The sequence below is a fragment of the Anguilla anguilla genome, chromosome 12 (genome assembly GCF_013347855.1).
Source record: "Anguilla anguilla isolate fAngAng1 chromosome 12, fAngAng1.pri, whole genome shotgun sequence".
In the NCBI taxonomy this organism is placed as follows: Eukaryota; Metazoa; Chordata; class Actinopteri; order Anguilliformes; family Anguillidae; genus Anguilla; species Anguilla anguilla.
The window spans coordinates 19108730-19133143 of record NC_049212.1 but is presented as its reverse complement, the minus strand read 5'-3'; the positions used below and the strand labels follow the sequence as shown (position 1 = coordinate 19133143).

Here is a 24414-nt window from a genome sequence, read left to right as displayed (position 1 = left end):
AGCTGTGAATCTCTAAAGTTGAAGTGGTCTCTTAATTTTTCCAGAGCTTTACTATTATTATTATTATTATTATTAGGGGTCCAAGCAGCGAAGCTGGTGGAACCCTATTGTATCTGTTAGGATTATTAGGGGTCCAAGCAGCGAAGCTGGTGGAACCATATTGTTTTTGTTAGGATTATTCTTATTATTTTTCTCCGCTAAAAGTGTCTGAGGCTCAGCAACCATAAGTCATAGAGCAACCAAATTTGGCAGGTAGGTTCCTATGGCCCCCCACTACTCAGTCACTACAAATCACCTACGTCGGCCCGATGGTGGCGCTATAACAAAGGGTCATGCGTAAAAGGCCATAACTCCCACACCATAAGTTAGATCAACACAAAACTTCATCGACCTATGCATCTGAACATGCTCTACAACTTTACCATTGGCACCACCTATGTCCGCCATATTGTTTGCCCGCCATTTAGACTTTTTAGTTGGGGCGTGGAAGTTTTCTCCGCTAAAATGTCTGAGGCTCAGCAACCATAAGTTGCAGACCAACCAAATTTGGTAGGTGGGTTCCTATGGCCCCCCACTACTCAGTCACTACAAATCACCTATGTCAGCCAGATGGTGGCACTATAACAAAGGGTCATACTTTAAAAGGCCATAACCCCTACACCATAAGTTAGATCAACACAAAACTTCATTGACCGATGCATCTGAATGTGCTCTACAACTTTGCTTTTGGGAGCACCTATGTCCGCCATATTGTTTGCCCACCATTTGGACTTTTTTATTAGTTGGGGTGCGGAAGAGCTGGAGCTCCAAATCTAAGTGTTACGACATCTAGTAAACTTCTTTATGGCAAGCCACATCCATGGCGACGCAAGTAATCCGACACCGTAGGGTCTAGTTATTATCAGTTAGGGGAGGGTCTGAACGTCGGGGAAGCAATGGAAGACAGTGCCACCCAGAGTGCATGCTAGGCTACCAAAAGTTTGTTAGTAAAAGCTTTTTGAGAGGATGAATAATTACTTTTCTTTGGCATGGATCCATTTGAAGACAGTATCGGGTGAGTTTGTTTAGTCTTTGAATCTGTCATTATGCTGAGAAATAGCTAAACCATTTTATTGATAGGTTCTGAGTTTCTGTGCAAACGCGTGAAAACACGCTGGTATAATGAAACAATGACGGTAGCCTAATACATATATAGTCCGCTTCGTTCCGTTGCTACCATAACATAACGACCTACAGCTGCAGTTTCTCGCTGCAATTACTAATATTGAATATAAACAAAAGACGCAATGTATGCTGTAGTCTGCCAATGTCTAAATAAATAATACGGTCCATTTGAAGACAATATCGGGTGAGTTCGTTTAGTCTTTGAATCCGTCATTATGCTGAGAGTAATCGTATTCTCAATTTAATCTCTAAATTGACTATAAGCTTAGTGTTGTAACTAGGTAGCTGTTTCGTTGGTGACTTGCACTCGTCTTAACTATTGCTTGCATTTTTGCATAGGCTGCGTTGTTGCTGTTATTGTTTGTGTTAGCGTTAACCAGTTTAACCTACTGGGTCCAAGTTGAACTATGCGGTTGTTCCCTGCACTTGGAACGGTATTTCTCTCTGGGGTTTTCGACACACTTATTCCTGGTTATGGTTATACACTTTGTTGTACGTCGCTCTGGACAAAAGCATCTGCCAAATGCCTATAATGTAATGTAATACTCCGTAGCAACAAGATAAACCCGACGTTAGCCCTAAAATATGCTAATACAGCAGTGAAAACGCTGCTCACTGAAAAACGAAATAAACAAGACAAAATTTTTTTTAAATTATGCCATGTCATTCTACATTCAATATCTGGGACTAAACATTGAATAAATATACAGTCTTACCACTGGTTTTACGCGTAGAGATGTCCCTTTTGCGAATGAGTGGTCATATATTGTCTTGGACAATCCGTTTGTGAAATATAGGCTACGCGCATTTGTGACGCCTGGGCTATCTTCAAAAATAGCTGTGTACCATTTCAGTATTGAGTATCGTGATACTAAACCTGGTATCAGTATCAAAGTCAAAATTTTGGTATCGTGACAACACTAGTGTGATGGCTTTTTTAGTTGTGGCACAGAAACACTGCGGCTGTGCATACACGCCGGGCCATCTAAGTGTTACGACATGCTATCTAAGTGTTACGACATAGTAAAGGCCTTTACGGGAAGCGGCCAGGACACATCCATGGCGACGCAACTAAGTCATCCGACAGCGTCTCTTAGCACAAAATTGGCCATAAGTCATCAATATTTTATACGATCATCATGATATTCAGTAGATATGTTGGGTGAAGGCATATGATCATGAGGACAAAGCCATTTTAAAATCGCTCCATAGGGGGCGCGACGGTGCCAATGCTTGGACCCCTCCCAACGCCGCTTGCGGCTTTAATTATTATTATTATTATTATTATTATTATTATTATTAATAATAATAATAATAATAATAATAACAATAATAATATTTTTTAATAATGATACTAATAATGATAATAATAATAATAATAATATAGCTGCAAGTTGCAATGTGGGGGGCCAGTCAACAGAAAGAACTGCAGAGAGTGCAATTTTCATATTTCTGAAATGTCTGCAAAAATATGAACACAATTTTCAACAAGTAATTGTGGGGATACACTGCATGCTGCAATGGGATAGGGAGACATGCACAGTGTGCAGTAATAATAATAATAATAATTGCATGTTCTTTCTCCCATATCCGTGTAGGTTTCCTCTGGATACTCCAGATTTCTTCCACAGTCCAATGATATTCAAGGCTAATTGGAGACTCTAAATTGCCCATAGGTATGAGTGCGTGAGTGAATGGTGCATGTGCCATGTCCCCCCCCCCCCCACACATGACCCTGACCAGCAATAAGCAGATATATATAATGGATGTATGGAATAATAATAATAATTATTATAATGTAGCATTCAGTCCGCTGGAGAGGCGGATTGGTCTCGGTTGCGCCGGCTGGTGGAGAGAGCATACGCACGCCATCGTGACACCCCTGGGAGGGAGATGCGGCAGTGCCAGGGAACACTGTTGGTTGCCGCATGGAGAGAGAGAGAGCGCACCCACACAAACATGAAATCAAATAAATGACCCTCTTCACCCATCCCCCTCACGGGTTCCAGGCAAAAACAATAAACTAAAACAACAAGCTAAAATATCAAAGAAAAAAGAAAGTAAAACGACGCGACCACTTTTCCGTGTGTGCCCATAACTGACCCACCTTCCTGGCCAGGTCCAGCTCCTCCAGTATCCCAGCTGAGGATTTATTTCTTTTTCTTTTGTGCTCAAACAAATCTACAGAAATAAAGGAAACTAAAATCATAACAGCGCTCTCGGTGTTAGCTCCCGGTCTCGGCCCCGAACTGTGAAGAGCGCCACACCTTTAAGCACCTGGGCTGATTAGCCAACGCAGCCCAGGTGCGTGTGCTCTCTCCACCAGCCGGCACAGCCAGGACCAATCCGCCTCTCCGGCGGACCAAATGCTACAAATAAAAAATATATATTATTATTATTATTATTATTATTATTAATAATAATAATAATAATAATAATAATGCTTTTTGAAACATTCCTCTGATTTCAATATTTTAATTTTATTAACGGTTCAACCACTGCTAAAAAAAAGTCAGGAGTTTCCTTAGTAGATACTTTGATTGGGTGGTTTGGCCATGAGCTACCTCATTGCATAATGCTCTTTGAAACCAAACCAAAATGGATTGGTTAAAATAGTATATTAGACACAACTCTGCACTCAATGCAGATATATTACAAGGATGATTTTTAGTTGAGCTGGCTATGCATCCTGAAATGTACAATAATACAAACAGGAATATGGTCCAAACGGTTATGACATTTCTCCAAATGATTATTTATTAGACTATTTGAGAGACACGCAAAGATAACCTTAATGACAATGCAAGCACCTGATGCTCCAGATATATGTGTATAGCCAGAGAAAATTTTCAAACCCAATCCCTTCTGAGGTTAAACCTATTTTGGCAATTTTTCTGAAAACATATTTTGACAGTTCACTTTTCATACACAATATCATAAATGCTACAGTATAATCAAATAACAACATAAAAGAAAATAAGTTATTTGCTTTATTATGATGTCAAAAATTTGACACTTTGGCGAATTGGAATTGAATAATAGGAATTATTTAAAGACAGGGGTTGGCCACAATTTGAATAACATTGCATTTTACCAACACAAAATCTCTTCTGGGGTTATTTTGAATGAGATAGCATGCGTTGGTTTTTCTGGTGCCATTTTGCTTCTGAAAATGGCCTTAGAATTTGAAGTCCCTCAGGATGAAAGCTGTAATTATGGTTCTTTTTTTTTGCTTTGACAGTGTAAATTATAGTCTGTAGTTAACAAATATTTATTCCGTTATACATACATTTTTCACGCACCCAGACACACATACACAGGCACAATCTTTGGTTTATATTGATTTAGTTTGTCTTTTGAAGTGTACACTATAATATCAGTTACCTCTCCTTTTCCTTACAAAATAAATAAATCAAAAGTTCTGTGACAGTTCCGGTGCAATTTGGCTGCTGTTGCATGGTTGCAATATTGGTGTTAACTGAGGTTCTACGACCCCCGCCGCACCCCCTATCCCCGACCCTTAAGTACAGCTTTTGAACTCCTTCAACAGCACTGTAAATGCTGACAGGAATCATCAAGGAACCTTGTTGCTGTGTTCAAAATTATAGTGTTCAGTAGGAAACAGTTTCACAGCAATATCTCAATGTGTGTCACTGAATCCAAATATGGAATACAGGTTTATTTATTACATAAAACATGATTGTTCTATTTGGTAACAACTTTCCCCATCAGATGTTGTTTGGTATTTTTCTGTGGCTTCAGTAAAATGATGTAGCATTTTGGAGCAAATAAGCAAAGCAGTAGGCCAAAACTAGATGCTAGAATTGCAAATATCTCCACAGCTACAGTGAACTTTCCAGGTGAGCTGACATAAGCTGGTACAAAGGCGAGCCACACTGCACAGAAGATCAGCATGCTGAAGGTGATGTATTTGGCTTCATTAAAATTGCCTGGCAGTTTCCTGGCCAGAAAGGCCAGAATAAAACACAGAGCAGCCAGGAGACCAATGTATCCCAGAACACACCAGAAGGCCTGTTCAGAACCCACACTGCACTCCAGGATTATTCTGGACCGATGGTACTGATTGTTTTTATTTGGGAAAGGAGGAGCAGTGATTAGCCACACTGCACAGATTATCACTTGTATAAAGGTGCAGGCAGAAATTATGAATCTCTGCTGTTTAGGTCCCAGCCATTTCATGATGTTGTTTCCAGGCCTGGTGGCTGTAAAGGCAGCCAGCACCACCAGAGTCTTCCCCAGGATACAGGAGATGCAGAGTGAGAAAGTGATGCTGAAGGCAGTATGGCGCAGCATGCAGGACCATGATGTAGGCTCTCCAATGAACACCAGCGCACACAGGAAACACAGAGTCAGAGAGAGCAGGATGAAGAAGCTCAGCTCTGAGTTGTTGACTTTGACAATCGGTGTGTTCCTGTGGTAGAGGAATACTACCAGAACAGTGATGGTGAGGCAGGCTCCAACTACAGCTATCACAGTCAGGGTCAGTCCCATTGCATCATGGGAGAGGTACTCAATCACTTTGGGTATGCATTCAGTTCTGGCTGCATTGGACCAGTAATCTTCAGGACAAGATGCGCAATCTATTGAATCTAAAGTGGAAGAGTAATAAACACAGTGGTTGTTACGTCACTTAAGTTAAGTGTCACACATTACACTATCATAATCCCTAAAATAAAGATACATGAATGAATAATAAATCACAAGAAAAACTAAAATTTCAAGAAAACTGGACGTGTTTATACAGGAGGTAGCACCAAGATATCCATCTACATGGGGAAAGGAATCAAGTAAAGAGTTAATCACAGACAAAATAAATACTTTAGAAGTAATAAAATAATGTACAAGACAAGAAAAAGGCGATGCAATCACAAGACAGAAAGAAAATTATCCCCTGCTAGTTTCCATTAAAATACAACTCCCTATACAACAGTGCATCGCCCTCACACATTGTAATGGCTTTGCTCCATCAAACAATGATTTTCTAAGCACTGTTGCCTCAGTTTTTACCTGCAGAGATGGATGACAACTTCATCTTTACGTGACATAATCAGCTAACATTAAATAACAACCACAACATAAAGCATGATGGTTTTCAGTTAAAGTCAGCATTTTCAAGTTGATGTGGATAATGAATAGATTAAGTCCACCAGAAAGGGCAAGAAACAGCAAATAAACACCCAAAAATATTAATATGCATGTAAACAGTTGCACATGAAGCAAAAGCAAACTATGTCACTATTAGCAGATGATGGTTGATAGTTGTGACATTCATTGCATGTGCTTTAGAAATCTCATGTTATTATTCATTTTTGATATCTGCGCTCAATTAACTGTCACCAAAGATGTGCAATCTTTCAGTGAATATAGCACTTAGTAAAAAGAGTGGAGCCCTCACCCCTCTCATTGCTAATCTTGCCGTCGTCACACGGTACACAATCAAAGCAGCACAGAGGCTCCCCACGACGGACAGCCTTCCTGCTTCCTGGAGCACAGCTCTCACTGCACACAGACACCAACACCTGCATGGGAAAGAACACAGCCAGGTGTATCTGCATAATCATTTACTTGTTCACTAGAAGCTGATCTGATATTATTGGAAATTACTGCTTATTGTTGTAAAATTAATATGTCTGCTATGTTGGGCTTAAAGTCATAGATATGGTACCTCACCCACATGCATTTACCTCAAGCTTTCGTTATGGTTATTTGCAAATATTTGTATTGTCCTGGTATTTTCTGGAAAATACACATTTTTTAAAAAACCTCACGCTGAACCCAATTTAATTTGTTTTCATTATTTTAATATAGTATTTCCTGATGAACACTAGATAATCTGCACCCACCTGCAACAAAGTAAAAAACATTTTCATGAAAGGAGTCTTACAAAACAGATGCTTGAAACTTCTGAAATACAGTATAGCTTCTAAAAAAATCTGAACTGCATGCATTATACATTTTAAGTATTGTTTATATTATATAATACATTTGTTCAGTTATATTGATAAATTGTGCACTGTTTATGGCTTGCCTCAGTTTTATGGCCAGTCCACATGATCACCTCCTCCTGGATAAACAGCTCATTCCCTATATCCTTGGCACCATCATACAGACCCACATTTACAAACTCAATATTTCCAGCTGCTCCTCTTTGCCAATTGATCAGATCATATGAAGGAATTGAATCTCCATTTGCATCAAAATCAACATCTTCTCCAGAAATAGTGAAGACAACATCTTGAAGATACTGCTGAACCTTTTACAGAAAACCGTAATAGTACACATTTAGTGAAGCAAGAAATTCCTCACAAAAATGAGTGAAAGTGAAACAAATTTGAAATGAATTACATTTTGTATTGAATATACAGTATTTCTCAGTATATACCATGTTATGTCTAATTTGATTACCATTGTAAATAACATATAACAATAAGTGCTGCAGCTTACTTTATTGCCATTCATGAAGAGAAAATGTTCATTTGCAATAGTCTGGATGTTCCATAGTGTGTAAATTGTTAAAATAAATAAATAAATAAAACGGCAAAAACAGTTACAGTGACTTCATAACTTTACCCAGTACCACGTCGGTCATATATAAAATACACAGACACCCAGTCAGAATATATTCATTGACACCTTCAGTAATATTACTTATTTTCCCAAGAACCCCAATCAAAATTTTTGAAAAAGTAAACAAAATTTACAATAGATAATTAAATGTGAAGTCTTACCTGCCATGGTTGAATGTTTGTGGCATCAGCACATGAGGAATTGTGGAAGGGCCCTTTCCCAGGCTTACAGCTGATGAGGTTGTGCAGGGAGTGAGCGATGGCGTACACGGCTTTGTACACATTGTAGGAAATACGAGGGCGGGAGGTGTTCAGGTAGGCAGAGTGCTGCTCCTGCAGGGGCTCCAGCCCTGAACAGGGGGGCAGCTGGGAGGAGGCCTGGGTCCTGCTGCTGGAGGGGTAGAGAGAGCAACCGTACAAGGCACCCCACAGCTCGTGCACCAGGGGGTTACTGGGGTAGCTCAATGGGTTTACATTCATCAGGTAGTCTCTAAGACCAGGAATCTGCCCCCGCCTGACAGCGAAACCAATGGTGCCACCTAGAAATGGGTAGAACTCACTGCCTGTGAATACTGATGCTGTTACCCAGGCTTCACTGGCAATCCACTGGATGCCAGTGATGTTTTGATCCATGTACTCTTTAAATAAGGGGTAGAGCTCCCCTTCAGCGGCAAAACTGATAACGACTCTTGCAGTGGAGTGCTTCATCACATGCAGGATTTCAAGGATTCCTTCACGACTGTACACTTTGGGAATCATTTTCTGGTAGGCCAAACACACACCAGTGTTTTTGACTTCCTTCAACAGGCCCTGTACAGCAAATCTCCCATAATCATCATCTTCAGTGACAACACCAATCCAAGTCCAACCAAATCGGAGTAGGAGGCTTGCAATGGCTTTTACCTGGTAGTCGTCATTAGGAATTACTCTAAAAAATGTTGGGAATTCTTTCCTGTTGCTAAGACAGGAACATGTTGAAAAATAACTTATCTGAAAGAGATTTATAATAATATAAGAGAGTTATAATAACAAAGTTATTATTATTATTTTTTTTTTACAATTTATTTATTTTCAGATAATTTATTCCTTTAGTAAAAATGCTAAATGAAAATCAGAACATTTTTCTGGAAGATACTGTTTTCTTTAGGGAATCTTCTTCCTCCAGAACCACATATTTTGAAGTCTGACTGAGCTATGTTCAAAACTATACACTTATCCTGTGTGTGTGGTTCTAAAATTTAAAAAGGCTACATATCAGAAAGAGAACACAAAAAAACTATTTCCAACAGAACCAGGAGGAGCTGATATGATTAGTCAATCTTTATAGAGGCAACGCATATAAATGAACAATCCACCTAATCTATATCAGAATGAAAATTATAAGATCTCATAGAATATACGCACCATTGGAATTCTGAAGGGCTGCAAAGTTCTGGAGACAACAATGGATTGAGAAGTCCCAGAATCTCCAACAACAGCCAAAACAGGAGCAGTGCCAGAACACACGGCACTTTGGGCTAATCCAGGCCCATTCAGAACTGCCAGAGCTGCTCTTTGTCCTGCTACATGTGTAGCACAGGAGTCAAATATCTTGTATCCCAGAGTGAAGTTTGGCAACAGGTTCTGACTCTGGTTAATCTCCTCAACAGCCAGCCTCATGGTCTGGGCCCAGCGGAAAGATCTGGGGTCAAATCTGTGCGGAGACCAACAGCAGAATGTGACTTGGCTCTGTCGGAAAAAATAACAGTTTTCCATGCACATCAGAAACACCATGACCTCACCCCCAACATTGTGAAGCAGCTGGTTTGTAAGTGAAGTTCTGGTCTGGTGGCTCAACCCTGTAATGCATAGGGAAAAGCCCTGCAATGATGAAGTGCCCATCAGCCTGGAAATCTGGCTCAAAGTTGCCCTGCAAAAAACAGACTGCAGCAGTGGTCGAGCTGGCAGGAGTGACAGCAGAGATGGGGTAACATAGGAACCACATCACCACCAACAGAGGACTCATCTTCAGGCAGGCCGATCCCATGCACTGGACTGTCGTACAAGCAAGGGTGTTTTATTCACCAACATCACACACCTCATTATGTTCTGTGTCTCGTTGGATTTCAGCGTCATTGGGAGACCATGTGACCACACACCTCTGAACTCCCAACAGAAAAGTGCTTATGTGAAATTCCCTGAGCATGGTCATAATACACTCTTGTCTTTTTAACCAGTTAATAGTTTTGTTCAGTCTTAAGTCTACATTTATTTATTTATATTAAAAGTCTCTGAATTATTGTCTTCATACAGTGATTGGCTATCCATTGCGTAACACAGCCAGCATCACCAATAATATTCTTTCAAGCTTACACATATAAATTATGTGGCATATACAGTAGTATATTTTTATGGCTAAACTTTCATATTTGAATCTACACATGTGTAAGTGTTTAAGGGACTCATGGCCAAGGGAGGTGGGAAAAAACACTAAAATACAATGGTTTGGTGCTGATTGTGCCGTTCATATCCAGGCACAGGTGAAGGCAGAAAAAATGAGGTGGCACAGTACTTACAGTAATAAACAAAAAGAAATGAAGCAAAAATAACCACTAAATTCTAACTACTAAAAAAACAAACAAAAAGTGTATTTACACACCAAGAAATAACATTTAGCTGCTGGGAAATGATTTACTGCCTGTTTAAAAAAGTTGATCCTCTTTACGTTGAAGCGTTTCAGGAAATCCCATAGCCTAAGGAATACAGACATTTTCACATGCGTAATTCATAGAACATCTTATGCATGGCAAATCCCTTCATGTTTACTAAGGTTAAACTGCATCGAAAGTAAAAGCAAGTCAACTTATAGTTTTTGCAATGATCTGTTCACTTACTGCACATTATGCATGTTTTCCATGCAAAGTCAATTGAAAGTTAAATCAGACTACCGTTAGCTGCTGGGAATTCATTTAATGTCTTAGTAATGCCATTCTTTTTACATTTAACCCCTTAGCGCACATGCCAAATCTGGCCAATCCATGCCCATTTAGGGAGTACCCTATTTAAAGCTTTATAACTCCAGATGTGAACACCACAGAGACTTGAAAAATGGCTTAAATGAAGCAAGACATTTGTACCATTTAAAATACTAACTACTTAGATTAGTTTACATTCATAATTTTGGAAAAAAATAAAGTGCCACAACTGCAATTGTCTAGGCAAAAAATCATAAATGAATTTGCTCTTTTTTAGTTTGCGAGAGATTGCATATATACAGCAGGTTAAACTATACATGTCCTGGATCAAAAACTTCTTGACCACAGGACAATCTAAGGGTGGATATGTAGAACTACTATAGATATATGAAGCAAAAACTAAGCAGTGTACCCAGCATCTCCAAATCTATCCAAAATGTCTAAATTATGCATTGCTGTAAATCACAACATATTCACGTATTTCACTACAAATCAACTGTTTTAACTCAAGAAACTCACTGTTGCATCATTTTCAAGTGGGAATTACAAGCTTTCCATCAGTACAGAGGTTTAAAATATATAGGGTTCCAGAAACATATCCAAAAATGAATAAAATGCTTTTTGTCCATTATAAAGCATATAAATGAGCCCCTTATGAAGGTTTAAGATGAAACATTGATATCAGATTAAAGAATAATGCAAAAATATTATCACACAATGCGGTACAGTACCTAAATGTGTAATAATTAACTCTTGTATGTATTTCTATACTCTGTACTCTCGTATGTTTTCCTGTATGGAGATGGGACGACGTGAAAACAATTTTCAACTGTCCACCACGTTTTGGAAATGTTCTAACTCTCACATCATCACTGTTGCATGCATCACAAAAACTACTAAACCACCAACAAACGCTTGCATTACAGTGTGAAATAACCTCATTATAAAATACCACTAACCTATTTAAAGACATTCAATTTCAAACATAACGTATATAACCAAAATATTTTGAGCAGTAAAACTTACATAGCAATGATGAAATCTTATCTGTGTTCAGTAGATAGAGACAGAGACAGTAAAACAATGTTACAGTTCTATTTGCTTCTGTCTTACTCCTTACTCAGCTAGGCCTATCAGCAAACATATGGCTTAGCTATGCTCAGAAGTCCTCAATAATAATAGTATTTTCCAAGAAATTACGTAAATGCGATCAGTGTTGGCAAAAAAATCTCACCAGAAGTCGCTATAGGCTCTCTGAAATGTCGCTAAAAGTCGCTAGATTGCGTGATGAGGTGCAGTGGGGTCACTAGGATTGGTGTCACCCAGTGCGGCGGGTGCTACAGTAGCACGGTAGCAAAATCCCACCCACCCCCCCCATATCCCGCCCCCCCCGCTAACACGGTGACGTCAGACATGCCGTCATTCACAAACTTTTGCTCGACAAATAGAACGGAGTTTGCCAAAGTTGCGAGAAATCGCCAAATTTGTCGCTAGTTGCTAGATAAGGTTTTTAGTCGCTAGGAAGATAGCTAAATCTGCAACACTGAATGCGAAGATGAGAAAACTTTTGGTTACGCTGAGATATAAAGCGCTATTCCAAAAGCAAAATTAGACATTATTAGAAAGCTTGTACTCTCACCTACTGAATAAATGAATTGTCAATCAAGCCAGACTGTATTAAAAAGGGCGACAAGGCCGTAAACAACACGTGTGGTATGACGCAAAGCTATTTTGGAAGGAACCCAGGTGTCACGAATGCGCATATATTTCACAAACGGATTGTCCAAGACAATATATGACCACTCAGTCTCAAAAGGGACATCTCTACTTGTAAAACCAACGGTAAGGTTGTATATCTATTCAATATTTAGAAACATTCTGAAAACTTTGTTTTGTTTATTTCGCTATTCAGTGGGCAGCGTTTTCACTGCTGTATTGGCATATTTTAGAACTATTGTCGGGTTTATTTTGTTGCTATGACTACGATTTTTGAGTGGTGAAAGAATATTTTTATGAATGCCCAGATAGACAATATTGTCCATTATGTCATAGGTGGGGGGTGTAGTTGCAGATGAGACTGCAGGGAGGGGGTGCTTGTTAAATGAACGACCAGAGCGACAAGGGTGGCGCTGCAAAACTCCGTATTCAGCATAGTTGTCGTGTATCGTCTACTAATGAAACTAAAACAAAGATTTTCTATTTTTAGAAAACTTTGCTTTGCTTTGCTTACTTTACTTGCAGTAGCACTGAACGTCTGAGTTCAGCAATCTCGGCATGCTGGCGTGGCGACCACTAGGTGCTTTGCGCTAAGAGGTTAAGAGTTTTTTTTTTTTTTTGTCACAACTTAATGAATATAGAAATGTTATTATTTTTCTGGGTTGGGGATGTTTTGCCATAAAAATGCCCATTTTGTTCTTTATGAGAGACTCAGAGGGGCTTTTTAGGTCCTGCTATCAGCTACCCTCAGAGTGTGAATTTGGAGGAGGGGATGGTATGGAGCTATTTTTGTAGCAAAAGTCATGAATCTGTAGAATGGATTCATACATCTGTAAATGTGTTTCACAAATCTGTAGAATGGATTCACAAATCTGTAAATTAATGTGAGAATACACACAATAGCAGTTTCAAACTTGTACAAAGACAACTCAGTAATTACAACCTCTCAAATCAACTACAGCAAAGACAACTGAGAAATGACAACCTCTTGAATCAACCGCTTACAACTGCTGAACAATTGCATCAAATTTTGCAGCGTGCCAATTTGCAAACTTATAAAATCGGATTCATAGTTTTGCTAATGCTAATGTTCTGGTCAGGAGGGTCAATGCATGCTCTTCCAACCTATCAGACAAGCAGATTGGGAATGATGCTGTACTACCATTACTTTACTTTTAAGATGTGAAACTGTCTGAACTCCACCGTGGATAATTCCTAAACTGGTTTAAATGGTATACCTTGTCCTAGATTCCATTGCGCACTCTGATGTAGTTAGCGGCGAACCAATTCACAGCTACCATAACTCGACAAAGGGGTATGTGATTTGTAAATGTCTTTGGGTATTTTATGCAAGTCAATGGATCTCATAGAGTATAAAAATTATTTTAAAAAGACTTGTCATGCTATCATGCGGAGGAATTCAACTTTCATTCCAAATAAATGAATTATCACAAGGAACCGTTTTATATTTGCCTGATTGTACATTTTATATTATTATTTTTTGTTTAATATTTTGTTTTTTATGTATCTGATATTGGCTATGCTATGCACGAAAGTGAGATCCATCTGGAAGAACCATCCAAGAGTAGCAGTGATCTTTTATCTGTCTACATGTTTCAATATAATTATTTGGGTGAGATTTTATTTAAGATTGAACCTTTAATATAAAAATCACTTTACATTTTGGGTTTAGATATAGAGCATTAAAACTAAATGAATAGATTAGCTGGTTGGTGGATTTATTGAATAATACTGGTTGGACAGAGCAAAAGTTGGACTTTATCACAGGCCCTGGATTGCACACTGTACCAGCACAACTAGCAAAACATAATCATGTGATCATCTATCATCCATCCATTTTATAACCGCTTGATCCAGATCAGGGTTACAGTGGCAACAGGGCAAGCAGAGCAGCCCAGACATCCAGACATCAGCCAGAATTAAATGGCCCAAGGGGAAAATGAAGTCGTCACAACCTGACTCTGCCTCCTCATTCCTGTGGGTGTCTATATAATAGACATCTCAGTGCTCTCCAAGCCTCAAGTTGTGATGGCGTTCAGCACTACTGAGGTCCTCTGCATGTTGCTGTTCCTTCTGGCAGCTGCGAGCAGCAGAGTCACAGCTCAAACCAGGTGTATATTTCAGGGGGAAGAAGACTCTGATGGTTTCTATGAAGAAGGAGATGTTGTTTTGGGAGGTCTATTCCCACTGCATGCTAATCAAATATCGGCTTCACAATCCTATAAGAAGAGACCTCAGCCACCGAGTTACAAGTTGTAAGTAATACATTTCCGGTGTGTGTGTGCGTGTATATGTATGTGTATATATACTATTCTAATCATTTAATTATCTATCTTGTGTGGAACTGTGTGTTACCCTTAAAGCATATCAGATAATTTCACTTTAAATGCTGGTACTACTCTACTACTTTAATGTTCTTAGTTCATGAATTTGCCTCAGTTTTAGTGCAAGAGCCCTACAGTGGATGCAAACAATGTCTTTTGCTGTCTGGGAAATAAACCAACGCCAGGACCTACTTCCTTTTCTAAAACTGGGATACCATATTCGAGATAGTTGTGATGACATTCCAGCGTCATTGCGAAGTTCACTCATTCTTGTGAATGGGCAGCCTGAACATCACACAAACTACAGCTGTGCAGGGCTGCGTAGACCTGTGTCACCTGTTTTAATTGGAGATGCAGCTTCAGGAGTGACAATGTCCCTTCTCAGAACTTTAGGGTCTTTTCAAATTCCCATGGTGAGTTTTCTTCACACTGTTTACATGCTATCATTTACTCTAAGGGCCATTTTTGTTAAACTGTTGAATTTAAATTATTTTTCTTTCAGGTTAGCTACTTTGCCTCTTGCAATTGTCTTAGCAATCGAAAAGAGTTCCCTACATTCATGAGGACAATGCCAAGTGACTCCTTCCAGATAAAGGCTATTGCTAAGCTTATCAGGCACTTCAACTGGACGTGGGTGGGGGTGATAGGGGCAGATTCTGACTATGCTCGTTTTGCTGTACAACTTTTCCTGGAGGAATCTGCTAGGATTGGCGTGTGTGCAGCTTATGTTCACTTATATCCCCAATCCATGCCAAAGCAATCTGTCATAAAGCTGATACACACTATCAAAAGATCTTCAGCCAAAGTGATCCTGAGTTTTTCTGGGGAGCCAGAGTTGCACACAATTTTAAGCGAGTGGAAAAATCAAAATGTCTCAAGGGTGCAGTGGATTGCCAGTGAAGCTTGGTCAACAGGCAATTCTCTGTGGAATGATTTCCATGATCTGTTGATCGGAACGTTAGGGTTTGGGATACGCAGGGCTGAAATCCTGGGCCTGAAGTCTTTTCTGACCAGACTGAAATCCTCTGATGCCCTTGGGTCTGCACTCCTCGCAGAGTTCTGGGAGGAAACATTTGACTGTAAACTAAATGGGTCCCTAAACACACATGTACACAGCAATAAAAATACCACCCTCAGCAGAAAACCGTGCACTGGGCTGGAGAACCTGGAAGAGGTGCACTCAGTATATACTGATGTTTCCCAGCTCAGAGTGTCCTACAATGTGTACAAGGCTGTTTACCTTATTGCACATGCACTGCACAACATGAAAACCTGTGTGAAAGGAAACGGCCCCTTTGCCAATGGGGAATGCGCTGACCCTGAGCACTTCCTCCCGTGGCAGGTGCGTCTATGTGTTTCTTGTACTGCATGGGAGTACTCCTTTCCCATATAAAGACTGAAAAAATAGAACTTGGAACAAAACTACCAGTTTCAGACATAATAAACAAATATTGCTTTTTGTTATTTGCACAAAAAATAATTTGTTGTCATTATGATGATTGTCAGTAATTCTCACAAGACGTGCCAGTAACCTCTCTCCCCTTTGCTCAGTGTGTTCTCCTTGCTGTGTGCAGCTTTTTCACTACATGAAACAGACCCGGTTCACCATATTGGGAGAGGAGGTCAGCTTCAATGAAAACGGGGATCCTATTGCATCATATGATCTTGTCAACTGGCACCAGGGCCGTGATGGCTCACTACAGTTGGTGAAGGTGGGGTTCTATGATGCCTCTCTGGGCAGAGATGAGGACCTGCTCATAAATGAATCGGCTATTCAGTTTCAAGGACAGAAGGTTTGTCCCTTTCCCCTGCTGATGAGGTGCTCTGTCTTCTATCTGTTCCTCATCTGGCCCCTAATTCCTTGGATCACTGTATTTAGACATATTAATTTGGTCAACGTTTGCATACAGCAGGCTGTGCATTTTGCAGACATAAGAATGGCTATTTAGCATGCGCACATGCATGCAGACACACACACTCCTTAATTTCAGATGTGTAATGTTAGTTACATTTTTCTTTAAAAAAAACAGTGAATTTATTATTATTTTCACTACTTACAGATCCAACAGAAATCACGCCGAATAGTTGTTTTTCATCCCCTTGGCGAACTGCAGCTCAGTGCTCAAAGTACTTTCTGTGTATTAACTATTTTACATTGTGTATTTACAGTGTATATACAATCTCAGGACTGTATATTTTTTGTATATTAGTCACATTTCTGGTGTGTTTAACCAGTGTATATCTGCATTTTGTTGGTCTGTGTGTAAGCTTTCATGGGGGCCTTTAACACAGTGGTTGGTGCACTGGCTGCCCTATGCTTTTTCTGTTGCCTGCATGCTATAACCGTATATGTGTGGATGGCACTTCCCCTCAGGCAACCCTATCAATTTGCAGTGAAAGCTGCCAACCAGGTTCCAGGAAGGCCACTCGCAAGGGGCAGCCTGTTTGTTGCTATGACTGTATACCCTGTGCTGAAGGAGAGATCAGCAATGAAATAGGTAATTACATAACTGTCAACTGTGCAATTGCATCTTCTAAAATAATATTAATGTTTGCTTCTGATAAATGTGTTCAGAAAGGACTAAAATGAAAGCAGATTTAATTTTTTTTTAAATCCAAGGATATATTACCCCTGGATTCTTTTGCCATAAGGTGATGCACCTTATCTGACAAAACTCTACAAAGTGTCAATGTCTGTATATAATACAATGGTTAAGCACAAGCCTGACCACAATACTGAAAACCAGACTGCCAAGATCACTTTTGGGCATGCACTGGGGTTAGAGGTGGAATTCTGGCATGTGTTTGGTTACATACATTAAGATGCTTATGCTTTGCCATGGCATTTCTGTACAGAAAATTGCCTGACAATTTCAACAAAGCAAAGCTCACGTTTTTTTTCTGTTTGGATCACCTTTATCCCAGCATATGCCAGCACATCAGGAAAGTACATTGTAGCTGTCCAGACCTTTGACATCCACACCTCTGCTTTTGGTCTCTTGATCTGTATATTTGCTTCAAAGTGCTATATTGTCCTGTTGAAACCTGAGGAAAACACTAGAAAACAGATGATAATGAAAAAGTACAATTACAATTACTCAATAATGTACCAATACCTACATATTAATAGCACTTACAATGAAATACATTTTAAATACAAAACAACATTATAATCCTGTAAAAATCCATCAGTAAGGTGCATCTTATAGGACAAAAAATATTAGTAAATATTGGAAAACTGTACGATTTGCTTTTATCATTTTTTTTTTCTCCTGTCGACAGACTCTATAGAGTGCAGGAGATGCCCTGTGGAGACTTGGCCAAACCAAGGCAGAAATGAGTGCATTCCCAAAGTCATAGAGTTTCTGTCCTATCATGAATCAATGGGATTTGTTCTCTGTGTTGTCTCCGCTGTTGGAGCCTGTGCCACTACAGTGGTCTCTGGGGTGCTTGTTGCCCACAGAACAACTCCAGTAGTCCGTGGCAACAACATGGAACTGAGCTTTCTGTTGCTGTTTTTCTTGGGTATTTGCTTTTTGATTGGGCTGACCTTTATTGGGGAGCCCACAGACTGGTTCTGTATGATCCGATATACTGCCTTTGGAATCAGCTTTGCCCTCTGCATCTCCTGCATTCTTGCCAAGACTGTGGTGGTCTTGATGGCTTTCAGGGCCACACTGCCTGGCAGCAATGCCATGAGGTTGTTTGGGCCAACGCAGCAAAGGGCCAGTGTTCTCCTGTGCACTTCTGTGCAGGTTGTTATCTGCCTGGTCTGGCTAACCACCAAACCACCCTATGCTGCCCACAATACCAAATACCAGACTGCCAAGATCATTTTGGAGTGTGCTGTGGGGTCAGAGGTGGGATTCTGGTGTGTTCTTGGTTACATTGGGCTCTTAGCATGCTTATGTTTTGTTATGGCGTTTCTGGCCAGAAAGCTGCCTGACAATTTCAATGAAGCCAAGTTCATCACTTTCAGCATGCTCATATTTTTTGCTGTTTGGATCACCTTCATCCCTGTATATGCCAGCACATCAGGAAAGTACACTGTAGCTGTCCACATTTTTGCCATCCTTGCCTCTGCTTTTGGTCTCTTGATCTGTATATTTGCTCCAAAGTGCTATATTGTCCTGTTGAAGCCTGAGAAAAACACCAGAAGACAGATGATGATGATGAAAAAGTAAAATAATGTTTTAAGAAATATACTAAATAGAAAATGTGTTTGGTAATCATTTTTAAAGTATATTTATTAGTATCGTAGGTATTTCATGGCTGAAAATGTTGTATAAAGCACTAGAGGAGTTATGAAACTCAGCAAATCCTGGTTTTCATTGCAAGCATAATTGTCATTCCTGAAGTGAATTAACAAGTGGTTAATTATTCTTTATGGACACTTCAAATGTATAATGAGTGAATGAGTATTGGACCATATTATTTCATAAGAGACCAATCCTGGAATTGAAACAAATATTTGAAACCACTCGATTTATTTGTGAGTATTGCTGGTACTCGTGAATAAAATTATGTGACTGGTTGGATCTTGAAGGGCATAATTAAATAAATTGTCTGCAAGCAATGCAATGCTGTCTCTGTCTCTTGGTAAAAGAAGGGGTATGTGATATGTGAAAGGTATTGGGTACTTTATGATTTTCAAAGGATCTCACATTAAAGAGTCCTGCGCTATCCTGAGGGGGGGCTGGGGTTGGGTGGTGCGCTGTGGTTTGGGATTTGATTTCTGCTACACTGGCAGCTCCAGGAGAGGAAGCCCAGATACATTAAAGCAAAAAGAGAAGCTCACAGGACACATTCAAGAACTAGAGTTAACCCTGGAATTGCTTTTCCTTGGTGGTGTCAGCTGAAGTTCATCAAGGGGATGAAAAGCAACGCTGAGTTGACATGCTTTCTCTTGGACCTGTTAGTAATGTTACCTCTAGCTATCCAACTAGTGGCGACAGGTTAAAGCATAATGGGAAAAAAAGGACCATTAAAAAAAAAAAAAAAAAAGTAATATTGAAAATGTCATTTTTTAATATTTTTTGTTTCAAGGCCAAAAATGAAAAACAGTTGTTCATTCAATTTTTTGTTTTCATATATAAAACGAAAAAAAAACGAAATAACGACCAAGTTGCCATGAAGCATTTATTCCATTAGGAACCAATTACGGAATTAGAGGATAGTACCCTGACCCACTAAACTTACAACTTTTGTATGGTGCAAATCTTGTCTACTTGTATGAAGGGCAGCACGGTGGTGCAGTGGGTAGCACAGTCACCTCACAGCAAGAAGGTCCTGGGTTCAAATCATGGCCTGGGCCTTTCTTCTTGCATCTTCTCCCTATGTCCACGTGGGTTTCCTCCAGGTACTCCGGTTTCCTCCCGCAGTCCAAGGAAATGCCAGTAGGCTAATTGGACCTGTGACCCCGATCAAGAAAAAGTGAGTATCGATACCGGATGGATGGATGAACTATGGATCACCTAGATATTCAGTTTCAGTTCAGTTCAAAGCTGAATTTAAAATTTGCAAGCTCTATTCAACATTTGAACTCTCAAAAATTAATGATTTCAAATTTGACTCTCCAAAAATCGGATCTCGAAAGCTTTCAGTTTGTGAACATCCAAACACTTATGAAATGCAGAGGTCCTAGCGGTTTGCTGCTCAGTGTCAAACTCCACAACTCTGTAAGCTGTGTGATCCGCTTATGTAGTGTGCGATGTGAGATTGAACTGCAGTACCCATTGATAAACTTTTTGGACTGGGAAGGCGTCCGTAAGTGTAGAGAGAGGGGGTGGTGCAAAGTGTGAAGAGGAAGAAAGACAAAGGAAAAAAGGTGCAGGGACAGAGATGGAAGTTGGACAGATATTTTGAGCCGGATGGAAGATAGCTAGCTGTCAAAACAGTTTTTAAAAGTGATAGATAACCAATGCTGTACTGCAAATAGGAGTAAAAGCGTATCTTCCCAAGGAATAAACAAGTAAAAGGCTGAATCTTTGTGTTGGCCCACTTACCCACGGCTTTGCAGTAGTTTAACGTAATGAAACAAATCATTGCCATACTCATATGGGGTATTATTGTCTCAAAAATAAATAAATAAATGCCACTGATCCACAAATAAATGTAGCTCATGCAGAAATAAATGCAGCTGATCCACAAATAAATGTAGTCGATTAACAAATAAATGCAAAAATAAATGCAGCTGATCTACAAATAAATGTAGTCGATTGACAAATAAATGCAGTTGGTTCAAATTTATGCATGGGCTGTCGCTTTCATTTATTTGTGCGTTTATTTCACTGCAAGATTTGCAAAGAAATCCACAAATAGGTTTAAATTTTTTTTATAGTGTCTAGTATAGTATAGAGTCTAGTATAGCCAATCAGATTTCACTGTGCCCACAATACTCCGACCAATCACAGAACTTATACACTTCAGGACTGTGTTGTGTAGTACTAAAACAACCACTTGTTTGGGAAAACTGCTATAATGTATCTCTCTGATCAAGGAATGAAGCCTTCAAACCTTGAACCAAAGTAAAACCACATCATCTTATATTTGCACTTTACCATTTGATTTGGAGAGGGGGTGGCAAAGAAAGCTGTAATGTATGGTCAACATGGCCATCCATAAAGACTTGTAACACAGCTTTTATAATCTAGACAGTAGACTAGCTCGCTTACTGTAGGCCCTGCACAAACATTCATTTTAAAACATAACTATAGATGGTGCTAGTGTCATTATAGTACTGAAGGCACATTAGTGAACCACAGTTTGACAAACCTTGGAAAGATGAGATTGAATTGACTCCCCATCTGCACTGACGCACCAGTGCATGTTCATGTGCGGTAGTACTTCATTTACAATACCCTATCCATCATGTTTTTACTGTAAAACTTCCCCAATTAATTTTTAAAACCCCTACCCACATATGTACGCTAGGGGAAACTCCCCCACTCTGGCAACCCTGCTCTGCCTTAAAATGCAATGTCTCTGTTGGGAAATAACATACTGATGGCCTCTTTCATTCACGGTTACTGAACAAAATATAAACGCAACGCTTTTATTTTTGCAACCATTTTTAATGTGTTTAAATAATACCTCCAAGATTTGTTCTATTTGCACAAATTTCTTATTTCTCTCAAATTTTGCAGACAAAATCACTGTTGGCTAGCATTTCTCCTTTGTCAAGATAATCCATCTCCTACACAGGTGTGGTATATCAAGATGCTGATTAAAAGGCGCGATCACTACACAGGTGTTCCTTATGATAGGGTCAATTGAAGGCCACTCTAAAATGTTTTTTTTTAAATGCGTTTTTTGTTGTTCAGCACCATGTCACAGATGCCTCAAGAGTTAAGAGATCAAATGGTAAATGGTAAATGGACTGCATTTATATAGCGCTTTTATCAAAAGCGCTTTACAATTGATGCCTCTCATTCGCCAGAGCAGTTAGGGATGAGGTGTCCTGCTCAAGGACACTTCGACACGCCCAGGGCAGGGTTTGAACCGGCAACCCTCTGACTGCCAGACAATCGGTCTTACCTCCTGAGCTATGTCGCTCCAGATCATGCAATTAGCATGCTGACTGCAATGTCCTGTAGAGCTGTTGCCAGAGTAATGGGTGTTCATTTTTCCACCATAAGCCACCTCCAGCGTCATTTCAGAAATTTTGGAAGTCCATCCAACAGGCATCACAACCGCAGACCACGTGTAACCACGCCAGCCCAGGATGGCCACATCCGACTTCTTCACCTGCGGGATCGTCTGAGGCCAGCCACATGGACTGCTGATGAAACAGTTGGTTTACACAACTGTAGAATTTCTGCTCAAACTATCAGAAATCGCCTCAGGGAAGCTCATCTGCGTGCTCGACATCCTCACCGGGGTCTTGATTTATCTGTAGTTCGGCATCACAATCAACGTGAGTGGGCAAGAGCTCATCTTTGATGGCCACTGGCATGCTGGCCCATGGTGGTGGGGTGTTGGTATGGGCAGGCATATCCTATGGGCAGTGAACTCAAGTGCATTTTATCCATGGCAATTTGAATGCACAGAGATATTGTGATGAGATCCTGAGGCCCATTGCTGTGCCATTCATCCACCACCATCACCTCATATTTCAGAATGACAATGCACGGCCCCATGTTGCAAGGATCTGTACACAATTCCTCGAAGCTGAAAATGTCCCCACCTTCCACATACTCACCAGACATGTCACCCATTGAGCATGCTCTGGACTGGCGCATACGACAGCGTGTTTCAGTTCCCACCAATATCCAACAAATTCGTACAGCTATTGAAGAAGAGTGGGACAATATTCCACAGGCTACAATCAACAATTTGATCAATTCAATGCAAAGGAGATGTGTTGCGTTGCATGAGGCAAATGGTGGTCACACAAGATACTGATCGGTATTCTGTTCATTTCATGCTATCTTCTTTTTTGGGGAATCTGTGACTAACAAATGCATATCTGTATCCCCAATCACATGAAATCAATAGATATGTGCTTAATGAATCTATTTCAGTTGACTGATTTACGTTTATTACCTTTGAACTCAATAAAATCTTCAAAATTGATAAGTGTTTATATTTTTGTTCAGTGTACATCACGCAAATAAGAGAGTAGACAACTCGTAGCCTATAGCGTTTCTCTGATGTAACTGGACTAATTAGCTAGTGTAAGCCAATTGCTTTTAATTCTATAGGTCTACTCATTACTCAGGCAAGTTCATCATTGCAATACAAAGACATTAGGGGAGAAAGCCACGTAGAGCTGTGGTGACTATTCTTAAACTCGTTCCGGTTCCGGACCTGGTCCGATGAATCGGAGTGTGTTTCTCAATACTAAGAATGTTAAGTCCATACTTGCATTCTTGTGGGGAAACTGCACTTCCAAGAACAAAAGGACAGAGAACGCTCGTACAGTTACACTACCACTACAACTGGCAGCAACATAAGCAGCCTTTCCTGACAAGACTGAAGGCAAAAAGCCCCCGAAGCAGACACAGAAATGAAGATGGTTTCAGTACCTAACAAAACATCTCCAGGGATACCCCAGTATCTGGTCATGTCTATGGATTGCAGACGTCAGGCAGTCATCCAGTCATCGGGTTTGCAACCGAGTACTAAATATGACAACTTCATTTAAGATTATATTAATATATCTTACTTTTGGTCCCCGAAAATGAGGGACTGTTACATTACATTACATTCATTTGGCAGACGCTTTTATCCAAAGCGACGTACAAAAGAAGTGCATTTCATGGTCGTAGACAACTGCTGAACACGGGTTCAGTAAGGTACAATACTTATTTTGTACAGCTGTTTCTAGCCGAGAACAGTGAACACTATTCTGGCCTAACATCTGCAAAGCCAACTAGGCAGAAGAATAAGCTACAGTATTAGCTTGTGTATAAACAGACTGTGTATAAAAGTGCAGTAATTCCTACACAGTCTTCTTATTAACACAGTCTTATTATTCATTTCAAATCCAATGAAGAGTACAGAGCTGAAACAAATACTGTGTCACTGTGAAAATATTTATGGACTGCACTGTATAAATGATTGACGCTAAGTTAATGCTTCCTGTAGCTGTACCTATTGAATAGGACTGGCTGGACAGAGAAACAGTGTACATATTGACCCTTCGGA

General features: G+C 39.9%; 2 protein-coding genes across 2 annotated transcripts; one reads left to right on the top strand and one right to left on the bottom strand.

Moving 5' to 3' along the window:
* Window positions 1-4100: 4100 nt before the first annotated feature.
* Window positions 4101-9785, bottom strand: LOC118209447 (extracellular calcium-sensing receptor-like). The gene is made up of 6 exons (XM_035384759.1): window positions 9533-9785; window positions 9156-9444; window positions 7914-8741; window positions 7214-7438; window positions 6581-6704; window positions 4101-5774 (listed from the first exon to the last, which is right to left on the bottom strand). Exons 1-6 carry the CDS (start codon window positions 9775-9777, stop codon window positions 4870-4872), a joined length of 2616 nt encoding a protein of 871 aa, XP_035240650.1. The 5' UTR covers window positions 9778-9785; the 3' UTR covers window positions 4101-4869.
* A 4693-nt stretch (window positions 9786-14478) lies between these two features.
* On the top strand, window positions 14479-19347 carry LOC118209457 (extracellular calcium-sensing receptor-like). Its single transcript, XM_035384774.1, has 6 exons — window positions 14479-14697; window positions 14882-15179; window positions 15269-16108; window positions 16341-16559; window positions 17141-17264; window positions 18049-19347. The coding sequence occupies exons 1-6, from the start codon at window positions 14501-14503 to the stop codon at window positions 18948-18950; spliced, it is 2580 nt and encodes an 859-aa protein (XP_035240665.1). The 5' UTR covers window positions 14479-14500; the 3' UTR covers window positions 18951-19347.
* Window positions 19348-24414: the final 5067 nt, after the last annotated feature.